This window comes from Ctenopharyngodon idella, chromosome 15 (genome assembly GCF_019924925.1).
Source record: "Ctenopharyngodon idella isolate HZGC_01 chromosome 15, HZGC01, whole genome shotgun sequence".
NCBI lineage: Eukaryota > Metazoa > Chordata > Actinopteri > Cypriniformes > Xenocyprididae > Ctenopharyngodon > Ctenopharyngodon idella.
The window spans coordinates 24,448,796-24,474,610 of NC_067234.1; the positions used below are offsets into that span (position 1 = coordinate 24,448,796).

General features: G+C 36.0%; 1 protein-coding gene across 2 annotated transcripts in view; it reads left to right on the top strand.

The window, feature by feature from the left end:
- The first annotated feature begins 6,223 nt into the window (after positions 1–6,223).
- The window catches only part of caln1 (calneuron 1), a 52,239-nt gene continuing 32,647 nt past the window's right edge, over positions 6,224–25,815 (top strand). Inside the window, exons 1-4 of one of the 2 annotated variants that reach the window (XM_051863736.1) lie at positions 6,224–6,866; positions 15,396–15,520; positions 20,560–20,703; positions 24,609–24,721. In XM_051863736.1, the coding sequence (XP_051719696.1) occupies positions 15,403–15,520; positions 20,560–20,703; positions 24,609–24,721 (375 nt within the window). In that variant the 5' untranslated portion in view covers positions 6,224–6,866; positions 15,396–15,402. Of the gene's footprint in view, positions 6,867–7,441; positions 7,955–15,395; positions 15,521–20,559; positions 20,704–24,608; positions 24,722–25,815 lie in introns of those variants that run through there. The other variant, XM_051863735.1, reaches the window with a different exon arrangement.

A 25,815-nucleotide genomic window follows, 5' to 3' on the forward strand; every position in this document is an offset into this window, starting at 1 on the left:
ACCACCAAACCGGTCATGCTGAACGATGTTACAAGCAGCATAATGTTCTCCACGGCTTCTCCAGACCCTTTCATGTCTTTCACGTGCTCAGGGTGAACCTGCTCTCATCTGTGAAAAGCACAGGGCTCCAGTGGCGGACCTGTCAATTCTGGTGTTCAATGGCAAATGCCAATTGAGCTCCGCGGTGCCGGGCAGTGAGCACAGGGCCCACTAGAGGACGTCGGGCCCTCAGGCCACCCTCATGAAGTCTGTTTCTGATTGTTTGGTCAGAGACATTCACACCAGTGGCCTGCAGGAGGTCATTTTGTAGGGCTCTGGCAGTGCTCATCCTGTTCCTCCTTGCACAAAGGAGCAGATACCGGTCCTGCTGATGGGTTAAGGACCTTCTACGGCCCTGTCCAGCTCTCCTAGAGTAACTGCCTGTCACTTGGAATCTCCTCCATGCTCTTGAGACTGTGCTGGGAGACGCAGCAAACCTTCTGGCAATGGCACGTATTGATGTACCATCCTGGAGGAGTTGGACTGCCTGTACAACCTCTGCAGGGTTCAGGTATCGCCTCATGCTACCAGTAGTGACACTGACCCAAATGCAAAACTAGTGAAAAACAGTCAGAAAAGATAAATAGGGAAAAAAAAAATGTCAGTGGCCTCCACCTGTAAAACCATTCCTGTTTTGGGGGTCATCTCATTGTTGCCCATCTAGTGCACCTGTTGTTAATTTCATTAACACCAAAGCAGCTGAAACTGATTAACAACCCCCTCTGCTACTTAACTGACCAGATTAATATCCCAGGAGTTTAAGTGAATTGATGCTATTCTCTGATTAAAAAGTGTTCCTTTATTTTTTTTAACAGTGTATAAACATTACCGGCCAGCTGAAATCTGCAAGAAAATACTAAGATATTATAAACATTAACATCATGATTTCCTGTAAAGCTGCTTTGAAACAATATATAGCCTACTACGCTATACAAATACATTTGACTTGACAAAATGCTGATTTTGAAAAAAAAAAAAAAGTTTTGCTGCGTAAAACAAGTTTCGTTTAACAACAGGCACACTACATTTGTGTCTAGGTCTGTGCGCTAGCTGGAGCGTGTCAGGTTGCCCTACTTAGCTAATGAGAATGAATGAATCTCTTTTTTTATTTCTTTCAAAGCATATTCACACGCTGTGACAGACTCACTTTGTGAAGCAAAATTGAGATGAGCGTTAAACCGGATAAAAAGCTTCTCATCACTCTGCCGTTACTACATTTCGAGAGACAGGTAGAAAGCAAGTGTGTTTGGAATGGCTAACACTTCAGTAAATCTTCACTGCCGTTCTGACAGGAATAACATTGTGATTTTCTAATTTCATAACTGGAGTCATTTTTCAGCTCCAATAAACTCTACCTTTAGCTGCTGTTTCCCAATTCAGCTGCGTAATATGACAGGTAATCCAGTATTAAAAATGTTCTCTCCATTTATGATTATGATTTTGCTGAAGTTTAAGCTTTGCTTTGGAGGAAGTGCTTTTTCAAAGTGTCGTCATCAATATCAGCCGGTTGTCAGGTTCATTTCGGGTTTAACTTTGAGGTCAGCTTATCCTGTGCTCCTCTTTGTGACTGATGTCTGGAGAAAAATCCCAGCATGCTCCACAAAGTGTGTGTGAGTCACTGATTCAGCCCCTGTGTGTGAGTCAGCTGGTGGAAGAATTTAGAGGACACTCAGGCCGAGAAATGAGGGGGATTTTAATTATCACATCATTATATCACTGTGTGTGCTGTGTGTGAGAGATCGAGTGAATTGGTTTCAGTTGCGTTTTGTTAGTTATGTGGTCCAATGTGATGGGTCATAACATGCTCAAGATGTTCACTGTGAAGAGGGAGCGTGCAGGGTTTAGAAATCTTTTGAACAATCAGCTATCAATATCAGCTAATGGTCATTTTAAGATATAGAGCAGGGCTGTTGCCACTATAAATGTTCAAGTATGTTCAGATTAATGGTCAATCCCAGGAGTCAGATTTTGGTTAGGAATATATACTGATTGATTGTTGCATGTCCTGTTGTGTTAATTGTTATGAAAAATTGTAGATGACCATATATGGTACTTCTTGAGCTTCAAAATAAAAGTTCCAACTAGTTTTTTTTTTTTTTTTTTTAAATTTTCTGAAAAACTACTGTGCTTGCTTGCGCATATTAATCCTGTTAGAAAACTAAATGTATTTATTATATATAGTTTTAGTTGTAAAATAAAATTATAAATAAGTGAATAAGTCATTTTTATGACATTCTTTTTTTTAACAATAGACAAATGGACAAATAAAACATGAACATTTTGGTTTTTTTAATTATGAAAAGAATGGTCTACCAAGTTGTATTTTATTTTCTTATTCTATTAGTTCTATTTTGTTTTTTTTGTTTTATGGATTGTGTAAGGAATAATTGACGACGGGCCGTTGGATTTTTAGAAAATAATGCACACCCGAGGCAGTGATATGGCCACGACGCGAAGCAGGTGTGCATTATTTTCTAAGAATTCAACGGCCCGGAGTCAGTTATTCCGCTTATATTTACTTATATTAAGTATAAGTAAATATATACTTATATTAATATATAATATACTTATATTAATTAAATTAAATGCTTATAATTATTATTCCGATGTTGTATTTCAAGACATTTTTCAGGTTTTTGTCCTTAAAACGCTCTTGTGTGGGACTAATTTCTTACGCATCTCATCCCAAGCTAATTCCAAAACGTCATTTCAGAACTAGTAACGGAGGCTTGACCAACAATTGTTGGTCAACAATTGGTCAATCAGATTCGAGCATTCAACAGTCCCGTAGTATACATTTTATTATTCTTTTAGTTCTATTTTTTATTCTCATTCTCTTAGTTTGGTTTATTTTGTAAAAGCACTTTGTAAAACTGTTTTAAAGTTGGCATGAAATGCATATTATTGATCGTATTGCAAACATTTCATCCATGCATAACTGCATATGTTTAATTTTTTACATTTTTTTTTAATTGTAATTTGTAATCAAAATATCATGACTCGATCCGGTGACGTATGCCAGACTTCTCCAATAATTTCATCCTTATAAACCCTGCCCTTTTCTTATAAATGATTGCAAGCTCACATTCAGATCTGCCTCCATCCAATCAACAACCGATGGGTTTATTCAAGTCTCCACCCTCCTTTTTTAAATAAATAAATAAATAAATAAATAAATAATCTGTTTCAACTTGGATGTACGTCACAATACGGAAAAAAATGGCAGATGGTTTTATTTAAAGTAACAACAGAGGGACGAAAGCGATTTGTCACAGTGCTTCCACAACTACTTGTAACATAGATGCATTACTTACTAGATGTTTATGATTGTGATTGTCCAAAAAGAAAACTATAAGTGTTCTTCAAGCATGATCATTGTGTCTCATGCTGGCCATTCAATTGATCACATCTCTGACTCAGTATCATGAAGCCCTCTCTTTGATTCATGGCAGTATACATGATCTCTGTGTTCTTTGATGAATGAGTAGGCTCACTTCTTTGTCAGTTTTCACAGGGCTGTGGGTTCATATTGTGCTGATTGCTTTGCTGATTACTGAAATGTTTTCTTGTGTGTTTGTGGTGGTTTTCTGCCCATTTCCTGTTCTTTTTTCTTATCAGCACTCATTAAGTTTCCAGGGTTGAGGTGCATGCTGGCTTTCCTCTATACACACACACACACACACACACACACACACGATGGGTTTCCATGTTTTATGGGGAAATTCCATAGACATAATGGTTTTTATACTGTACAAACTGTATATTCTATCCCCTAACCCTAACTCAACCCTTAAACTTAACAATCTCAGAAAACTTTCTGCATTTTTACATTTTCAAGAAACATCTCCCCTCCCCCCTCACACACACACACTCCTTCACAGTTCTGTCCTGACACAGCTAACTACTCTGAATAAGAGAGTTTGCTTTAGCTACAGGTATTGATATCATTTCAGGTTAAATCATGAAAATAATATAACATTTTATTTATATAGCATGCCTTACCTTGAAAAAGCCTTAATGTATCGACCTGAAGTCTTTTATTACTCATGGACTGGTATAAAACGTGTGACGAGGCTGGTGACCTTTCATATTTGTTTGCTCTTCATTTAATTCGTATAAATAAGATTAGATTATAGCTTATAATATATCACTTCTGAAGTTTATATTAGCTAATGGTCATTGTAAGGTATAGACCAGTGCTGTAACTGCTACAAATGTCCAAATATATTCAGATTATTGGTCAATCCCTGGGGTCAGATTTTGGATGGACCAATTGGCCCTGATGGTAGATGCTTAGTTTAACTTCATGGGCTAAAATCATCTTTCCTCATTGATGGCCATTCAAAATGAACCCTGTCTGTGTATGTACATGTGTAAATTTAAATATATTTTATTATATTACTATTATTATTATTATTATTATTATTATAATAAGCAGGCAACCAGTGCAGTATTTTTGTTGGTCTCTTAAAAGCTTGAAATGAAGAACTCATTTTCCCCTGCTCCCTTGAAGGGCTTGAGACAGTGTGTTCTTGTTTTGCACCAATCAGCACTGTCATGACATCTTCATTTTCATGTGTTTGCAGAGTGAATCATCACATGATGTTTACAACAGTTTATTGGCTCAAAAACAGAACCATTCAATTCCCCATTGAGATGAACGGGAATGTTAACTGACAGCTTTGTCCAGGTATTATAGACTCCATTGAGTCAATCAGTATGGATTTTTCAATGACCAGTTCTAAAACTCTTATATAAACTCTTATATCCCAAACTTAAATCTTGGTATGCATTGATGGATCATGATATAGACCACCAAACCTTGTATGTATAATGTAGAATTTAATGTCAGAATATTTTTAAAAAATGTTTACATGTGATTAATACAGGTTAGTGTGCATGTGTATACCAAACAATACAATTTTCATACAATGAAAGGGTCTTTCTCTTGTCAGTATCTATCAAATATTATTACTTGCATAGATATTCAATTGGATGGATGGATGGATGGTTGGATGGGCGGATGGATAGATGGCTGGACAGATAGGTAGATGGATGGATGGTTGGATGGATAGATGGATGGATGAATGCATGGATGGATGTATGGATAGATTATGGGCTGATGGATGGACGGGTGATTGGATAGGTGTATGGACAGGTAGATTTATGGATGGTTGGATGGGCAAATGGATGGACAGATAATTAGATGTATGGATGGTTGGATGGGCAGATAGATGGATGAATGCATTGATGGATGGATGGATGCATGGATTGATTATGGGCTGATGGATGGGTGGATGGATGGACAGATAGGTGGATGGATGGATGGACAGATAGGTAGATAAATGGATAGGTAGATGGATGGATGCATGGATGAATGCATTGATGGATGGATGCATGGATGGATTATGGGCTGATGGATAGATGGGTGGATGAATGGATGGATGGATTATGGGCTGGTGGATGGATGGACTGGTAGATGGATAGATGGATGGATGGACAGACAGATAGATGGATGGATGGATGGGTGGATGGATGGATGGATAGATGGACAGATAGGTAGATGGATGGATGGATGGATGAATGCATGGATATATGCATTGATGGATGGATGCATGGATGGATTATGGGCTGATGGGTGGATGGATGGATGGATGGACAGATAGGTAGATGGATGGATGGATGGATAGATGGATGGACGGATAGGTAGATGAATGAATGGATGGACAGATTAGGTAGATGGATGCCTGTATAGATTATGGGCTGATGGATGGATGGATAGATAGGTAGATGGATGGATGGTTGGATGGCAGATGGATGGATGAATGCATGGATGAATGCATTGATGGATAGATGCATGGATGGATTATGGACAGATAGATGGATAGACGGTTGGTTGGATGGATGGGTGGATGGATGGATAGATAGATGGATGGACAGATAGGTAGATGGGTGGACGGTTGGATGGGCAGATGAATGGATGGATGGACAAATCGATGGGCAGATGGAAGGACGAATAGATCCTATTAGATAGACAGACAGATAGATAGATAGATAGATAAGCACTTTCATCATATGTAAAAATAGCAGACAGGTCGCATCCCTGCAAAGATGATGTGATATTCCCTAATTCCACCTGATCCCAGCGCTCACCTGCGGATGAATGACAGTATGAGCTAGTAGGCTGGACCCCGCTGACTAATGACTCGAGCGCTCAGTCAGTCAGTGTGTTCAATGGGTTAATTCATGTTCTGTGAGGAATCTATCTGCTTCTTTCTCATAGGAACCTGCTATTTCTTGTTTGTGACCGTTAATGCCCAGCGACAGCTCGTGGACAAAAATATCCAGCTGGACTGCTGATTTGACAGCGATGTTTATTGATTGCTTTTATGAGGCTCGTGTCTGTGTGTGGCAGTCGAAAATCTATGAGCAGCTTTTTGCGATGTGAATCAATTAAGCTCGGGAACTATGAGCAGGAATTCGCTTAGATCATGGAAGTACTGAAACATCCAGGGGCTCATTAGAGCTGATTGGAGTTGGAGGAAAAGTCCAACTGGTTTTACTGCTTTTGGCTGGAAGTCGGACGTGTTTTTTTAGGATAACAATCAGGAAAAGGACCACAGTCCACTGCCATTCGCACCCGATGGCTAAAAATATAATATAATCGCGTATGAGATCTGGAGAATTTCCTCAGAATTCAGCGACAATCTATGATCCAGATTTTAGCAGCGGGATAATCTGGATCCTGAAGCGACATCGGCTCGGATCATCAACCCATCGAGATCTGAGGGATCACTTTCAAAGATCGCCCATCATCACCATTAAAGGTAAGAGCTTGTGCGTGAGAGTTTATAAATCAAATGTCTGAAGTGGATTCGTGTGACATGGAAGCTTTGATGGGCAGCGTCATTTCATAAACTGCAGTCTATTTCTACACTTTTGCACCTGTTGTTTTAATGGGTTTATGCTGACTGATCGATCGGACGGAAGATTTATGATTTATTTACAGTCGACTTGGATAATGGCTTGTTCAAATTTTTAACTGTTCTTTAAAAATATATTATTTAAATGATTAAAACAGTATTATTGTTGTTATTGTTATTATTAAGTAATTATATTTAATTTATAATCTATTTAATATATTATTATAATCTATTATTATTATTAGGCTACTGCCATTATGCTACTGCCAATATATATATTACTATGGATGTTTAGTTCTGCATTCCTAAAACCTGTGCAAAACAAAAACAACATTAAGTGTAATTCATTGCTGGCAATCAAGTGGCAGTTTCTGGGCAAACTATCCACCTTAGTCTCATTTGACAAGTCAGGTGGTGCCCAGCCAACACCCCCTTCAGGGAAAAAAGTGATGGACATGCTAATGATTAGAGAACCTGGAGGAGCGGCGTAGAGTGTGAGAGCAGGAGTGGCGGTGCGGTCCGGGGGGCTGGTCAGCAGCGCGTGTGTGTGTGTGTGTTCTCAACGGAGCTGCAGAGGCAGGACTACTTATGTCACCGAGCCACTATGTGAGCCCACCGATGACACCACTGCATCCCTCTCCAGAGTGTGACATGAGGGAGATGCTGACCGGCTGAAGGGATGAATGAACGGATGAATGAGTGACTACCTGCTCCAGGCTGCTGAAATATTAACTAGGGGTTTCTGGGCACTCTATGCTGCTCGGGGAAAGGACCAGTGGTGGGACGTAGTCAGGCTGTGGAACTGTGGGACAGCCTGCGTGCTCCGTGCTCCGAGCCGGAGTGTTCTGTCAGATGGAGGTCACCGATCTGGATCCAGACCCTCGGGCAGAGGGGTCTGGAGGAGAGGGGCCGTGCGTCCCAGGCAGTGGTGAAGGGAGTCCTGGGAAAGAGCATGTTGTGCTTCAGTATCCTGTAGGGTTTGATCCATACGGGTAAGCAACAGGGATGATAGCTGCCATCCCGGGATCTTACTGCTGTAACACTCTGGCATGCAGGAAACATGTTTTAAATAGCTTTTTTTTTGTTGGTATGTGTTCTGAACTTAATGTTAAATGTGTGTTTTCTTTAATGAGAGTAGTTCAGTTAGATGCTCTGTTTTGGTATGTGTATGATCACTGGCTTGAAAGTATTTGTATTGATTTTAATAATTTAAAATGTATTTATGCTCGGGTCTGTCCTTCAAACCATAGGTTGCCTTTGTAGGAGGTTAAGACAGAGAAGATTGAGTTATTTTGACATGATGTAGAGTGACATTTTGATGCTGTACTTTTTTCCAGTGACAGTGATTTGATTTAAGGATGCAGACTTTTTCTTGTTCGCTTAATGTTTTTAACTCTTGTAAACAACAAGATATGGCTTTTGTGCAGAAAGTGCAGTTTTTTTTCTTTTTTATAATTTAAGAAAAGCACTTTATGCTTGTATTTTTGACATTTCGACAGCTGTTTTCTAGGGAACTTAGAATGTGATGTGGCACTGTTATATTGGAAAGTTTTGCCCTCAGTTGAACACATTGTGATCAATGTTGGCTTTACTAGCTACACTCTTCATGTCCAGACATGCCATTATCCCTCCTGAACATAACATCTTTGTAAAGAGTAGCTGACATTTCAAATAGTGTCCCACAAGGTGACATGTACTTCACCTAAATCTATTTACTTCAACTATAAGACTACATAGTCATTATAAATGCAGGTTTTATGACCTTGTGTTAATTTAGCGACTACATTGTACTTTTAACCATCATCCATCACGCCAATGCAGGACTATTTGAGTAAACTGCATTAAAAGAGTGAGAGATGTGCTGTGATTGGTCGACATTTCTTTAACATGGATTTCTTGTATATATTTACACTACCGTCAAAAATTTGGGCCTTTAATTTTCTTATACTCAAGACTACTATTTTTTTTTTATCAAAAATACAGTAATTAGTAAGTCACATGATCCTTCAGAAATTATTCTAATATGCTGATTTGGTGCTCAAGAAACTGATTAATTTTTTGTGGAAACCGTGATATTTTCAAGATTATTTGATGAGTAGAAATTTCAAAAGAACAGCATTTATTTAAAATAGAAATCTTTTGCAACATTATTAATGTCATTACTGTCATTTTTTTTATCAATTGAATGCATCCTTGCTGATTAAGGTATTAATTCTTTAAAAAATATTACTGACCAAACGTTTGAACGGTAGTGTGTATATATAGAAATTAAAATTTAGACTTTTATATATATAAAATAATGTATGTATATGTTAAATCTAGATGTTAAAGTTCACATCCATGTTATTTGTCAGCTACCCCTCTACATTTCTTTGATCAATACTCTTGAGTATCTTAGTGTATCAGATTAACTGATACATTTTTGCCAGTTGCAGTCCCTTTGGCTTTATGCAGTTGTCATGTACACCTGACAGTTCATCATGTGAACAGCATAATAGTCACATAAATTAGTCATACTTCCCCCTGGACACACTCAGACTGTCAGGCTTTGCCCCAGAGAGAGTTTGGGTGTGGATCTACAGTACTATAAAAAATGCATAGAGACATGGAGATATGTTTTTGCAGACAAACTTGCTTGCCATTTTATGTAGTCAAAAGGAAACAGTCTCAGTAATTTTCTATACCATTTAAAGTGTGTTTTCCTAATTGTAATGTGTGTAGTTAGCCAGTTATAAAAATTAATTGCATGTGTAGTATGAGTTTCCATGATTTATGAGTTATTTATTAGAAAACAAGAACTTGATTTGAATGCTAATGAACCTGGGGACATTGTGATAATTGCCTTTATTAAAATTGCCTACATAAACAGTTAATCTGTGCTTTTCCCCTTTAGGGGACAATGATTTATTTGGCCAATTCAGATCTACTTGTGCAAAGTGTTGACATATGGTGCTTTATAGCCGTTCACACAGTACCCTGTAAAGATGGAGAAATGGATTTAATTGGCATGGAACAATCCACCAAAGGCTAATTATATATTTTTTATGAATCATTTCGGCCATTAAACTTTATGGTAGATTAAAGGTACACTATGAAACTTTGTTTAAAATTAACAACATTTAAATAATGGGTCAATATCCATCATCAATCCTTCCTCTAAAATGTGTTTTTCTCACTATGGTAAGCCTATTAGTGTTTTTATACCATGGTCTGTTTGAATACTTGATTCTGATTGGCCGGAAGGTGTGCTGTAAAACCATTTAATGCACACTTGCACAGGTAGTTCCAAATAATCACTGTTTTCATTGTCATTATAGGATGGATATGGACATCTATCCATTTCATTGACAGTAAAGAAATGCTAATGTTACAAAAACTTTCTATTCCAAATAAAGGCTGTTCTTTTAAACTTTCTATTCATCAAAGAATACTTTTTTGTTTGAATAATTACAGAATCTTTATGCTGTAGCCCAAGTGTTGCTTCTAGTCTGAAGTGTTAAATTAAGGCATTTACATTTCCACATTTGATAGTTTCTGGACTTGAACCAGACAGATTTTAAACTACGCTCGGGCCATTAAAGGCTTTGCACATCCCAATCAGCTGCGCCATTAGAGCAAACTCCTAGTCTCCTTCATTTCTCCCAATGCAGCATCCATATTTTACAAGGATCTGCCATCAATCATGTAATATGCCTTTCAGCAGACTGCTACTATGGGCTCAAGCTGTATGTGTGTTCCTCTGCTTTGGTGACTGGCTGTAACCCAGCACATACTGTGACTGTGGGCTCACATCCCAAAGCGTAGTCTGTGATCTGGAACCTCATGCCCCTTCATGCTGACTGCTACTTCAAGTGGCTTTTCTCTCTCTTGCTCTCTGCTGACGGTGTTGTGGTATTTAACCTGCTGGGTGACCACATTGTCCCCATGAGAGCTTTAAGTTCCTGTACAGGACACCAGCAGTGCAGCGTCACACTCTGAAGGAAGGCCAGCTTTTAACTCTGCTGAAGGGAGGTCTGTCTGTAAAGCAGCCGAAAATGAAAGACGAGAAAGAGAGAGTTTTTTTTTTTTTTATAAACGTCAATACAGTTATTTTGCCTCATTTAATAATACGGGTAATGCATTACAAGTAATGCGAGTTACGGAATCGGATTACTTTTATCAAGCAATGAGTAAAGTAACACATTACTTTTGAATTTACAACAAAATATCTAAGTTACTTTTTAAAATAAGTTACGCGAGTTACGTAATCGGATTACTTTTATCAAGCAACGTGTAAGTAATGCATTACTTTTAAATTTACAACAAAATATCTAAGTTACTTTTTCAAATAAGTAATGTGAGTTACGTAATCAGATTACTTTTATCAAGCAATGAGTAAAGTAACGCATTACTTTTAAATTTACAACAAAATATCTGAGTTACTTTGTTTTCCCATTTATTGGAAATTTATTATAACACCTCTCCTTTCCCCTTGTTGAGAGAACTTGGGAGATTCACCTTCAATAATCCAATTCAACCATACTAAGCAAAAATAACTTTAGATTTTCACATTTGTGTTTCATTTTTGTTTTTTATTGCTGAAGTAAGAGTGTTGAGCTTTCTTCTCCTGTGTCCTATTCTTCTGCAATTCAGAATGACAGCACAGCTGAAAGGTTTGAGCTGCGCCCTCTACTGTACAGGCGTAAATTTGCATTTTCTTCAACCTGAGGCTTATTCATTTCACTTTTACTGTGAAAGGGCTTTTACATTTGCCAAAAATAAAACTTTTGTTTTTTATTATTAAAAAACCAACAAGCAAGCATAGGCCAGGTGAGAAAAAGTAATGCAAAAGTAATGTAATGCATTACTTTCCATAAAAAGTAACTAACACAATTAGTTACTTTTTTAGGGAGTAATGCAATATTTCAACACATCACTTTAAAAGTAACTTTCCCCAACACTGCTGGCCATATGTGACCCGTGCTGGCAAAATGAGTCAGAATGCACACGGGCTAATTTTGAGCTACAGGCAAATCAAGTAATATTGTCAATTTAGGTCGAAATTGAAGTTTTCAGAGTTCAATGTGTTCTTGATACTGTCTTTTTCATTAATCAAACAATTGTGGAATCATGAAAAAAAAAAAAATTGAATATTTATATATTTTTTTCCAATAGATATGGGTTTTGACTTAGTTTGCGCCAAATTTGGTGGTATTACCTGGGATTTTAAGGGTTTTTTTTGCTAGGTGATTTTGTTTTGGAACCCTCAGAAAACTTTAACTCGATTTTTCTCAAAATTGACTTTGCTGACTTGACTTCAAACAGGTGTAGCTCAGTCATTTTTTGTCGGATTCCCACAAATCATACATCATTTTGAAGTTTTTTTTAATAGAGAATGTGAGAATTTGCTCATTGCGACTCATTTTGCCAGCACAGGTCACGTATCCGCATTAAATCAGGCACTCTGCTCTCTAGATATCAGCATTAGCATCAGATATGGAAAAACCCATATTGATCAACCAGTGCTTTTTTGTTTTGTAGAGAAACACTCAGCCTCTTTCAGTAAAGTAAACTGGACTCAGTAGTGCTTTCTCTGCCACTTTAAATGTAAGACTGATTTAGACAATCTTATATTGTTGAAAGGTTGATTTATATTTATTTTTTGGATGTATTTTAATAATGGCTAGTGCATGGTTAGCGGCTGTCATGGGCCATGAGCCAAAAACTACAGTAAAGCCTTCAGTGGGTTTGTTTGTGGGAGTACTTTGTATGCACAGAATCCATCTTGATCTCTGAAACGGCCTGCAGGATTTTGAGTGCTGTGCATTTTGAGTGGGCTTTTGACACTTAAGACTGTTTTTAAAACTCTCGATTTCGAAAGGCAGTTACTTCATACTAATCAACATGGAGCCCAATTACAGAGAAACTCTGTCTCTCATCTCTATCTGATGGCATTGTATTAAAATGATTCCCATGGCTTTGACTGGGCTGAATAATTAAGAGAATTTTTGCTCAAGCTCACCACGATATCTGAGAGATGAGAGATTTCCATATAAAGAGCAATTCCAGTTTGATTTGTAGTTATTGTTTTGTTGACTTTGTGAACTCTGCATTTGTTTAGTAAAATGACTGTTGCTTTGGGTATGCAGAAATGTTCTGTTTATATGAGTGATATGATCAGAATACTGTCCATTATTTTGAGAATATCATATTCTGTCATAACTTATTGACTTGTAACTGTATCTGATTGACTGATGAACAGAAATGGTCATTCCACTTAGTGTCAGATACAAAATGTAATCTAGCTTTATTTAAGGATATATAATTTTTAAGGTTTGGGGTCAGCAAGACTTTTTAAAAAAAGAAATAAATGCTTTTTTTTAGGAAGGACACATTAAATTGATCCAAAGTGACAGTAAAGACATTTACAATGTTACAAAAGATTTCTATTTCAAATAAACACTCTTGTATATCATGGTTTCCACAAAAATATGAAGCAGCACAACTGTTTTAACATTATTATTATTATTATTAATAAGAAATGTTTCTTGTTAAATCTTCATGTTAGAATGATTTCTGAAGGATCATGTGACACTGAAGACTGAAGTAATAATGCTGAAAATTCAGCTTTGCAAAAAAATACATATTTTAAATTGTAATATTTTACTGTGTATTTAATATTTTAATAAATAAAATATTAAATAAATGCAGTTTTGGTAACATTTAAAAATCTTACCGACCCCAAACTTTTGAATGGTAGTGTATATATTATGTATTTTACATATATATATATATATATATATATATATATATATATATATATATACATGTCTTCAAACAGGTGCTGACTTGAATATATATATATATATATATATATATATATATATTCCGTAATATATATATTTATTATGGAAGCATATGAAATTGCGTCACAATTTACATCACGCAGTTAGATGATCTTAAAGTCCATGCTGATTATATCAGAGATGGCAGAGAGAATTATTCATTCCAGTGTCTGTTTCTCTTTAAAACACGAACTCTCTGTCATATTCTGTCATTGTATCTGAAGAGCGCGAGCCCTCCTGCATCGCGCTGTTCCTGTCTGAACGGAATGTCCCACCGCTGTATGACCAGTTGACATGCAAACTATGTTTCTCGGCTGGATAAAGCAAACCAGCTTCTTGCTATGAAAGTTTTGATGGATGAGGATTGCAGTTAAAGTAAAGACGCGTGCTTCTGTACGTCATCGCAATAGTGAGTGAGTCCGTTATATTGATGGGCAAACTCTCGACGCACTGATCGCATATTGTATTTATGCACAGACACGTTTCAGTACATTCACGTTGTTTTCACACACATTAAGGATAATGTTTGTATTTGTCCTGTATATGTTGCTGTGTAAGGCGGTTGGTTTAGGTTTTTTTGGCATCTCTATGTGGTCCTGTTCAGTATCGCAACTTGACTTGTCTAAAATGTAAACAAGCTCTTTGCTGTTGCACATACTATACACTGTGAATTCTGAAAGGTTTTTTTTTTTTTTGCTGTGATTTTTTTTTTTTTATGGGTGCTTTGGTGTACATAAACGTATGAATTATATGAAATTATATCATTTGTTTATTTGTTGTCCTTTTTTGGAAAGACATCTAAATTTACCTTGAAAAAAAGCTGAAAAATACAGTTTTGTGAAAATCACACTTCAGTCTGATGGTTTTGCTGGATAGGCAATGATGGCAAAATGGACATGTTAAGATAAATGGTGTATGCTTAATTTCACGATAAGTGTGTGATTAATTGCGTTTAAGGGTGCGCGATTAATCTATTGACAGCCCTAATATATATATATATATATATATATATATATATATATATATGCATTAGATTGTCCATTTTCCACCTTGGTCTCTCAATGTTGGTATCAGCCATTATTAAAAAAACATATAGAACACTAGTTTATATGTGAGAAAATGCAGTTGTTAAAATGGAAATCTGCAAATGTCAGCAAGATTTTAATGTTACTACAATAAAAAATGTGAACAATGACTGTGCTCTCATAGACACTAGAGACTCCACCCATATATTCGTTAACACAAGGGTAATTCAGAGGGACAGTGTATGCTTTCAGCTTTAATAGCTTGCCATTTTACTGCTACTTATTTCATTAATTTTAATGCTTCATATGCATTGAATCAGCCTTCATATGCTTTTACAACAAGATTTTCACTTAATAGTGCACTAGAACATTTGAAATATTTAAATGATGTTTACTGAACAAAGTGATAACGAATGAGCCCTCCATGGAGACATTTCCTGAGACATTACTGGTCATTTTCATGTAATCAACTTAAGAGTGCTCTATTATAGTCTAATATAGATCTTTAGCAATGTATGATTTGCGAAAATCATTGATGTATCTTTTGGTCTGGTTGTTTCAGAATTTCTTGTGCTTTCTCTCAGGGAGAAGATGCCGTTCCACCATGTGACGGCAGGATTGCTGTACAAGGGGAACTTCTTGAGTCGCTCACTGTCTGAACACAGCAATAGCGAACAGCTCGCCAGCATCTCTGTGGAGGAACTAGATGGTGAATACTAACCTTACAGACAAAAACACAAATGCTTTGCACTATATTTAATGAAGGTCAAACTTTTAATCATGGGTACTTTATAATTATTTTGATTAAAGGAATAGTTCACTCAAAAATGAACTAGTTTTCATCTTCACACAGTTGTTTTCATACAACAGCTCAAAAATGATAGTTCACCCAATGAAAAATCATTTACTCACCCTCATGTCGTTCCAAAACCATAAGACTTTTGTTCATCTTTAGAACACAAATGAAGATATTTTTGATGAAATCTGAGATTTCTGTATCTCTATTGACAGCTACGCAATTTCCACCTTGACAGTTCAAAAAGTTCATAAAGCGGTTATAAAACTAATCCATATGAATTGAGTGGTTTAGTCCAAATTTTCTGAAGAGACACGATCACTTTATATGATGAACAGATTGATGATATAAACATTGATCAGGGAACATAAAAAGAAGCTTAACCGAACATGCTTGATGCATGAGAATGAACCTCTTGCGGAAGCACAGACATACTGCGTAACACACGAGAATGAATCTCATTGGTTCTCGCAAGTCAAGCAAGCATGCTTGAGCTTTCGTTTACCATAACTGATGTATATGTTGATGAATGTTTATATGTGAATAAAAGCCTAAATTAAATTAAAGTCTAAATTATACATTTAATTGGCGAAGGTGTTTCTCTGGCGATCTAACAAGCTGTGGACACTGAATGACTTGCCTGAAGTAAATGCTACGTGACATATTGTTTACAAGCTGTTTTATTGTTGTCTTTCCGCCATTGAAACATTGATTGAGCAATTACATGAGATACGTTTCAGTAAGTTGTAGTCTATCTTTCAACATACCTTCAGATGTTCATATATGTTTATTCTGTAACTAGAATTAAAGAGTAAGAGATGATCGCATTCACTTGCGCTCCGTGCTGCCTCTTGAACTGAGGTGCCTATATGGTGATCTGCCACATTAAAGAGCATCAAAACGGCATTTTTTGTTTGAATTTTGTGATAAAATGGACAGAATTTGAAAGATAACACTTTGTTTCTTATCGAAAGTAACAAAACAACATTGGTGGTTTACGGTGGTTATGCTACAACTCTGTATTCGTCGTGTACACATAAAACACAGACCGAAAATTTGCCGGACAAATACGTGTACTGTCACACCCCTAATTACTATTTAATCAAATGTCTTGTCTTAATCAAATCCATCCATCCATACAAATGTGTAGCTGTAAATTGTTGTAATTACATAAAAACTGTGCGAAGACTTTAAAAAAAAAATCAGATTTTGTGTTTTATAATTTTTATGATTTTTTGAGATAAGTAAGCATATAGTCTATCCTTAAAGTTTAATCTCAAATAAAGGCAAAAACGACAAACAAATGTTATTATATTATATTATATTTCATTATATTATATTATATTATATTATATTATATTATATTATATTATATTATATGTGTTTAATGGATAATAGTGTCATCTTACTTTGATTTACATGCTCGTTTATAAAATATACATTTTTGAATGTGGATAAATTGCTGATACCTTAAGCATTATATACAGTATATATTTTTATTAATTACTTTTTAATGAAGGCTGTTAGAGTCTGTTACCCTGAAGTGTTTTTGGTTTTCATGTGTAAATCAAGCATTAAGTCATGAATCAAAAATGAAAATTTGAATAAAAATGAGGATCAAAGCAGAGCACGTCCCCCCAACACTCTTCGTCATGTTTCGGGGAGAGAGAGGGGTCAGCAAATATTCTGTAGCATATTAATCAAAGATACGTTTGTGTAAGAGAAACAGGGGAGACCCGCATGGAGATTTCTGGAGTTCTTCCTGTATTAAAATGCGGAACAAATCTAAGTGAATCTGCATTTTATATGGCAGTATAACATTTCAGCAATAAGGTTTCCCATACACTAAGAGATACACTTAAGTTATGTTTATGTTCCCAGATGAACAAAATGTTTTTCAGAGGATCTCTGCAGATTTGTAATAGTCTGTCCATATGAAGAACGCATTTGTAGAAATATAGATATTTATATTAAATATCTTAGCATTTAACCTCATTGCATCTTCAGGTGTCTTACCTAAACCTTGATTATTACATAATTTAAATATGTCTGCCAGATTCATCTCTAAAATGAACAGTGCTTGTCAGACGAATAGTCAGAATTTAGAGGACGAAATGTTTCTGAATGTTGTGTTCAAACAGGCTTTACATCCTCAACAGACTCCTTATATATTCATGAGTTTGCCTCTACGCACAAAAACAAATCTAATGTCTTCACTGTGCAAACACTTTGCAGTGCTCCCAAAATCTTTTTGCGTGTCTGCGTTGAATAACAATTACGAGCCTCCTTTTCCTGAGACAGATGTTCTGAATTGGCTCTGAAACATAACTGTCAGTGTAAAATAGCTGTTGATATACTGTAAAAGCCATTTGCTATGATTGTGACAGTATGTATAAAACACTTAATGCGTGATAAATAGCTTTGTTTTGTTTTTATCTCCTTCTGACACTGATTATTGTTACATATATAGGTACCTACTTTGTGCTTGGTTAAACTGATTTGCTTTGAGTTGTAGCTTTTCACTGTTTGTCTGGCAACAGGGTCAACGGGACGCTTTTAGCCAATAGATGGGTTGAATTTCAATCCTATTTTCGGGGTTCTCACAGTCATGAAAAACCTGTCAATATAAGAGAATTTAAATGTTTTCCACACCTGGAAAGGTCTTGAAAATGAATAAAATTTAAAGGCCATAGAAAATAACGGGTGTTTCTATATCAGTATTGATTTTTCAAGTCATGTTCTGCTCTAAAACATTTCAATATCTCACTAGATACTGCTTTTCATGAGCCCTTGTGTAGAGGGAAATTTGATAACCGATAAACATCAGACTATCTGTTGACGATGACTGTTTAAGGCACAATGTACTGTATTAATTTAGCGGAATTTTTCCGTATTTTTTTTTTTTTTTACAGGAGGCACTGAATCGTCTATTGAGCAGTAATCCAATCTCAGTGCCTTTTTTGTCTTATTGGAGACATTTGTTCTCTAGAAAGTTATTTAAATCTAGCAATTAAAAGAATTTCAAATGGAAATCTTCCCCAGAAATCTCTATAAAATAGTCAGAAAACGACTGGAAAGATCATGGAAAAATGGAAATTTATTTGGAAATTTTTAGGAACAGTCACACTGTTCAAGATTGTAAAGTGTCTAGTGCAATCCAAACACAAATGACTCAGGAATACTCTCAACAGTCTTTAATCCACAATTAGAAACGCACAGGAGAATGCAAACGTAAACCATACTATGGGGCCGTTTACATGACACCTTTTTTAACTAAAAACAGAAAACTTTTTATGCATTTCGGTCGTTCATTTACATGACAACGATGTTTGAAAACGCAAATTTTTGAAAACGGGTTTCAAAGTGCAATGTTTTGAAAATTATACTGTTATCGTCTCCGTGTAAACTACAAAAACACAATTATGTTTTTGTATTATGTTCTACAGGCATGTAGTTTTTCTTTACATCGCCAACTACTGGCCTGGCATGAATAATACAGCGTTTTTAGCTGTCTTCGCGGATCTGTGTGAACAGGGGTCATTTGACAACGCTGTCATCTGTACGCAAAACTTTTCAAAAACGCAAAGAAAAAACTTCCGTTTTTAGTACATCGTTGTTGTGTAAACTTACCCTAACAACGACGATAACCGACAGAGGACTGAACTGAACAGGGTGTATATATGCAGGAGATAACCAGGGAACTAAACAAGACACAGGTGATTAAGTACATAACCATAGAAGTAAACAAGGACATAATCCTAAACCAAGGAAACCGAAACTGAACAGAGTAGGGAAACGGGAACTAACTACAATGGAACAGAATGTCAAAATAAGAGCAAACAGAACATATAGAACATAATCCTCACTTTTATTATAGCTCAACATCAAAATATTAGCAGCACATTCTAATTTTAAAATAGCTTTTTATCTTATCAAATGAATAATTGAATATGTGACCCTGACAAAGAATTGGTACCTGAAATTTAAATGGAAATCTGCCCCAGAAATCTCTATAAAATGATGTTCAAAAATTCCTTTGTCTGAAAAGGACTGGAAATATACTGGAAAAATAATGGAAATTTGTTTAAAAAATTTTTTAGGAACCCTAAATTACTGTATAAATTCCCTGTTCAATGGCTTAGAAATATTTAAAAATATTAAAAAATACGCTAATTACAATGGCCGATAAGTCAAAAAAGAAAAGGCAAAATAATTGTTAGGTTTTCTTTAAAAAGCATAAATTATTTTCAAAATTCCTCTTATCAAATATATAAATGAATGTATGACCCTGACAAAACTGCAGAACTTGTGTGAGTATGTGCAGTCATAAGTCTTGATTTAGATGGATGAGAATAGTGCAGCATGTCTTCAAATCTCAGGAATCTTTTGTTTCCCACGTGTTAATTCCCAGGTTGCTTGACTTCAACTGCCGTTAATACGTAGGCAAAATTACCCAATGTACTGCTGTGTGCTCGAACATGCTGCGTGTTCTTCAGAGATGTGACACTCAAGCTCTATTTTAAAACACGAATCCTTTGCTGCCACAAGTTTTCTCCTCACAGAAGGATTGTTTATAAAATATGCATTTGATGGAGCTCGTCTCTGCGATTCGAGATATATATGCATTTCAGAGGCAGAGTCCTCCTCTGTAGAGCAGATATCAAAAGAAAAAGCCAGGAAAAAGCCTGGCCTCAAGTCATGTTTCTGAGGCTGGTTAAAATTCAGACATTTACTGCTCTTTTTAGCTTTCCAAATGAACAGTAAAATAAGAAGCTGACAAGCGTTTTGAGGAGAGAAACAGCACAGCAGTGTGTGTCGCCACTGGTGTAATAACAGGTGCAGAGAAAGTGGCAAATCGTTGCAATCATTGCTCAGTGGAGGACGACCAATGAGAGGTCTTATGATGGGAAGCCACTTGAGGTGTTGAGTCGCACACTTGTTTGTCTTGGCAGAGATCCGGGAGGCGTTCAGGGTCCTGGATCGGGATGGCAATGGGTTCATCTCCAAGCAGGAGCTTGGCATGGCCATGCGCTCACTAGGGTACATGCCCAGTGAAGTGGAGCTGGCAATCATCATGCAGAGATTGGACATGGATGGTGAGTCCCCTTACTCACCAACACACATTTGTTTTCCTGTCATGATGGGAAGTGTCATTGACTTATATTGGTTTTATATTGCATTAATAATCTTTTCTATTCCTTAACTTTAAACCTCAAGGACAATATTTAGCATGTTTTCCCATTGAGAACTGATAGCTGGTTTCCACACTGTAGGAAAATCCTGACCCACACACATAGACACAGATTTTATTACTCAAATGACTCTTGTATACTCTCAGTATAGTTTATATCTGAACAAGATTTTGTAATGTTTTTGAAAGAAGTCTCTTATGCTCACCAAGGCTGCATTTATTTGATCAAAAATACAGTAATAACAGTAATATTGTGAAATATTACAATTTAAAATATTCTATTTGAATATATTTGAAAATGTCATTTATTTCTGTGATGGCAAAGCTGAATTTTCAGCATCATTACTCCAGTCTTCAGTGCCACATGATCCTTCAGAAATCAGTCTAATATATTTATAATTTGCTGCTTAAGAAACATTTCTGTTGAAAACAGTTACTGCATAATATTTTTGTGGAAACTGATACATATCTTGTCAGGATATGTAATAAGAATATTTTGTAACATTATAAATGTCTTTACTGTCACTTTTGATCAGTATGTGTATAATATAACCCATATTCATAAAGATTTAGCAATCTTCTTCAGTCAATTGCAGATTCTGCTAGTTGTCAATATGTTTATTTGACTGGGGTTATATTATCAAAGCAGTTTGCTTCTGTTTCATTTCCTCTAAGCCAGCAGAACTAATCTACAGGCTTCTGATATATTATGTAGTGTATCTGTAGGGAAGATTCTTTTTCGTATGAGGAGTTTAAGTGGAAATGAATTAATAAAGCAGTAATATTTTCCTGCTTCATTAGCATATGGTCATAAAACAGTAACTGGACATTACCTTTGATTTCAGGCTGTGCGCTTTAGATTAGGGACCCCACATTAATTTTTTTATGACAGCTAAATTCTGTTTTAATAAAAAAAATTTAATAACTTTTTTGTGAGTCACGGTCTTTGCCTAGTCATCTTTATGCTGTTCAGTAAAAGGCATCAGAAACATAAGGACTACATTTGTCCCCCCATCCGAGAACTAGACTCTTCTACTTTGAATCTAAAGCCATGAATCTGTAATGTTAAACAGCATAAACCCGAGCTAAACACCAGTGACAGATATACTGTTTGAGAGATTGTTGAATAAAATAAAATGCATGTTCTATTGGTTATAAGTACAAAGATATTTTTTTTTTCATAAAGCACATGATTGCACCCGCAGTCATGTGCAGTCAATACATATACAGTCAAACCAAAATTTATTCAGACACCTTGAACATTTCATTCATTAATACAGTTTATTCACTATAGTTTAAAAAAATTGATAATAAAATATGACAAGATCTCAGAGTTAAACTGTGTCAGAAAAAAATTATCTTAATTATGTCAGATAACACTGGTCAGGTCAAACATGGTCAAGTCAAAGTGTCTGAATAATTTTTATCAGATTTACTGGTAGTCCACTCTATGAAGAATTTTTGGAGATATATATATATATATATATATATATATATATATATAAACTTTTTATGTTAGATGCGATTAATCATGATTAATCGATTTGACAGCATTATTCAAAATAAAGCATTTTTGTTTAAATGTTATGTAATTTTGGTTATATAGAGTGACCCTACCTAAATCACCCTACCTAGTATACTAAGTATACTAATGGTATTATCAGTAATTGGAGTGATTGGTGATTGCCAAAAAGAAGTAAGTGTAGTTGCAATCAGTGTTGGTGCCTGATTTCAAAGTATTTTACTATCTGTTATTGTTTATTATGGTTTTGACCTTCTTTAGTTTTCATGACAAAAGGCTGCTTCTGAAGTTCATTAGACGGAGTGATGGACTATCATTTTAAAACTGTGGGATAAAAATTATAATGACTCCACTTGACCTTCATCACTGTCAGCACATCTGTACATTCAAGGGCCATGATACCTGATCATTGAGCCGAACTGCCTGACAGCAGATGGATTTTGCCAGCTGATATAATCAGATGAGCAGCAGCGCTTGATAATTCACATTAATGTTCAGAGTTCAGCTGAAGTTTTTAGACTGAGTCATCTTCAGGAGTGCTACATTGTCTGAGAAAGCCAATAAGTAGTTTTGCAAGCACAGACCACGCTCATTCAAGCACTCATTGAAAGAGCATGCTAGAAACACATTATGTTTGTTCATTTATAGACTGATTGCTCATAACAGATGATGTGTTACATGTTAGTGTGTTTAAATGTGGTGTGTTATATATTTACTGTCATAAAGGTGAAGTGACTAATTTTTGAATGTTAAAATTTTTTTTCCATCCCAGTTTAATGTGCTGAGTCAACTATAAGTAAGCCATTTTTAGGTTTACGTGTAGCTCTGTGGTGTTCACAAAAGTCTGAAATGTCAACTTCTGACTCAACCAGCAGTAGAGGTGCTTGGCCAGCATTTTTGTAAATAATCATTACCAATGATTGCTATAACAACACCTACCAACTACACCCTAGAAACCACCTACAACATCCTGGTAACCCCATAGCAATGTGCTAAAAACACTCAGAACACTTAAGCATCTGCATAGCAATATGCTAAAAAATAGTCAACCGTATAGAGTGTGTTAGCTCCCGCCCCCTTTTTCGGTGACGCTGGTTCTGGAACTATTTTCCGTTCATTTTTCCTATTTTTAAAAAAGTCTTTGTAAAAGAGATATAAGTTACAAAAAGACAAAGGTACAAGACTGTGTTCTTAATGGCTTTATTGAGGGGAAAGAACTACAATCCCATGAAGCATTATGAACAGCATAATCGAAACAATGGAGAAACATAAAACTACTCATTTACAAATGTTGATTATATGTATAAAATGATATATTTTAAGTTTACTGTAAAATATGCACATATGTACAAACATTTAAGTATTTTGAGAGCGTAGAGAGATCGACTCGATTATGCCGTTCACACAGGGTTGTCAGGTTTTACAACAAAACCCGCCCAATTGCTACTCAAAACTAGCCCAAAAGTTGCATTCCAGGGGCTAAATATCATGTTATTTGGGTCGCTTCAACCCGCGAACGTGAAAAACAACCCACGGGAAAAGTGTAAAAGTAGCCCAATTCCGCGGGAAAACCGCGGACTTGGCAACACTGCATTCACAGTACTTCATGACAGTGGGCGGAGCTAACGAGATGTTTTGTGCGTGTTGCTTTTTTCGACTCTGGTGTAATTTTCTGTACAGCATCATGGGTAATGTAGTTTATCACCAGGAATTCTGCTGTTAAACGATTTTTTTTTAAAAATAAGCTGAAAAATGCGGTCTGATGGCTTCAGCTGAGGCAAATACCATGAATTAACAACCTGTCTTTAAAGTTTTATAAGTTATCGTTCAAAATCAATTTCCTTATGGAAAATTTTGGAGTTTTTACTTCTGAAACCCGAATGTTTTCAAACTAAAATGGCTCTTCAGCGTTTCCAAAAGTCTCTGTTCTCGACGAAAACACTGGAGTAGTGTAAACGACAGGCGAAACCATAGCAAAAATGATGCGTTTTAAAACGAAAACGCACTAGTGTAAAACACTTAGAAAACACTTATAACACTCTGACCATTGAATAGCAACATGCTGAACAGTTCTTGAAACACATTAGCAACTGCATAGCAACAAGCTAAAAAAACAAACAAACACATTTGGAACATTAGCAGTGGCAGTTAGCAGTTTTGTTTAGTACCACTAGTGGCATAAAAAAACACCTCACCTTTAGTGTCTCCAGTCATAAAACAATTCCCTCAATTTTAAAATGAGCTTTTGGGATTTGTGAGCAGAGTTTTGACATTGATTTGTTTTACAGGTGATGGACAAGTGGACTTTGATGAGTTCATGACGATACTCGGACCTAAGCTCCTGTCCTCTGAAACACGGGAAGGTTTCCTTGGAAACACAATAGACAGCATATTCTGGCAGGTAAGAAGCCATGGAGGACAATTTACCAGTAGTTGTGCAGGACTAAGCTTCAAAGAGTCTTAAAATTGCAGCATTACATAAGACGTTTTATTTGTATGACACTTGTTATTCAGACAGGCTGAATAACAGGAATGGGAGACATCATGGAGTGTCTGAATGGTGGTTTATGTAGGGGTGCATTGTGTGGGTAATGTTACATTAGTGAGATTTATGTGTTCAGGTTTGGATTCAGGATTCATGTTTGGAAGAATCTTATTCAACTGATTAGAGGTGAGTGATAGCAGTGTTTGGCATGGCCATGATCTGGCGGAGCGGAGAGGATCCCTGTGGGTTTGGTTAACTCTCAGGATTGTGATGGAGTGATGTGTGATGATATCGGGGAAGATGAAGCAGAGCCCATGCCAGCTCCAATTGGTTAAGACAGGTGCTTGCGACCTTGGCTGACATCGTTGAAGAGACTATCTCTGAGGCCAGATCACTCACTCTTTGAACGATCAGGGAATTTTGTAATAGGCATTAACCCTAACCCTGACTTTATAAATGTCTGCGTGAAGAATTTGTCAGTAACTTGACAGGCATCTTTTGGGTGTATTTTCAGAAATATTAAATAGCAACAAACACCTCCATAGCGTCACCTGTTTGTCATTATACACTGCAAAATTATTTGATATAACTTTTAAAAATGCTTCTGATTTATATAGGTAGTGAGAATTGTGATCTAGTGAGAATTGGAACATACACAACCGTTCAAAAGTTTAGGGTCTGTAAGATTTAGATTTAAAAAAAAAAAAAAAAAAGTCTCTTTTGCTCACCGAGGCTGCATTTATTTAATCATAACTACAGTAAATTTTATATATATATATATATACATTTAAATTTTTAAATGTGTATATATTTTAAAATGCAATTTATTTCTGTGATGGAAAAGCTGAATTTTCAGCATCATTACTCCAGTCTTCACATGATCCTTTAAAAATCATTCTGATATGCTGATTTACCGCTCAAAAAACTTTTATTATTATAAATAATGTTAAAAACAGTTGTGCTGCTGCTTAATATTTTTGTGAAAACCATGATGCATATTTTTCAGGATT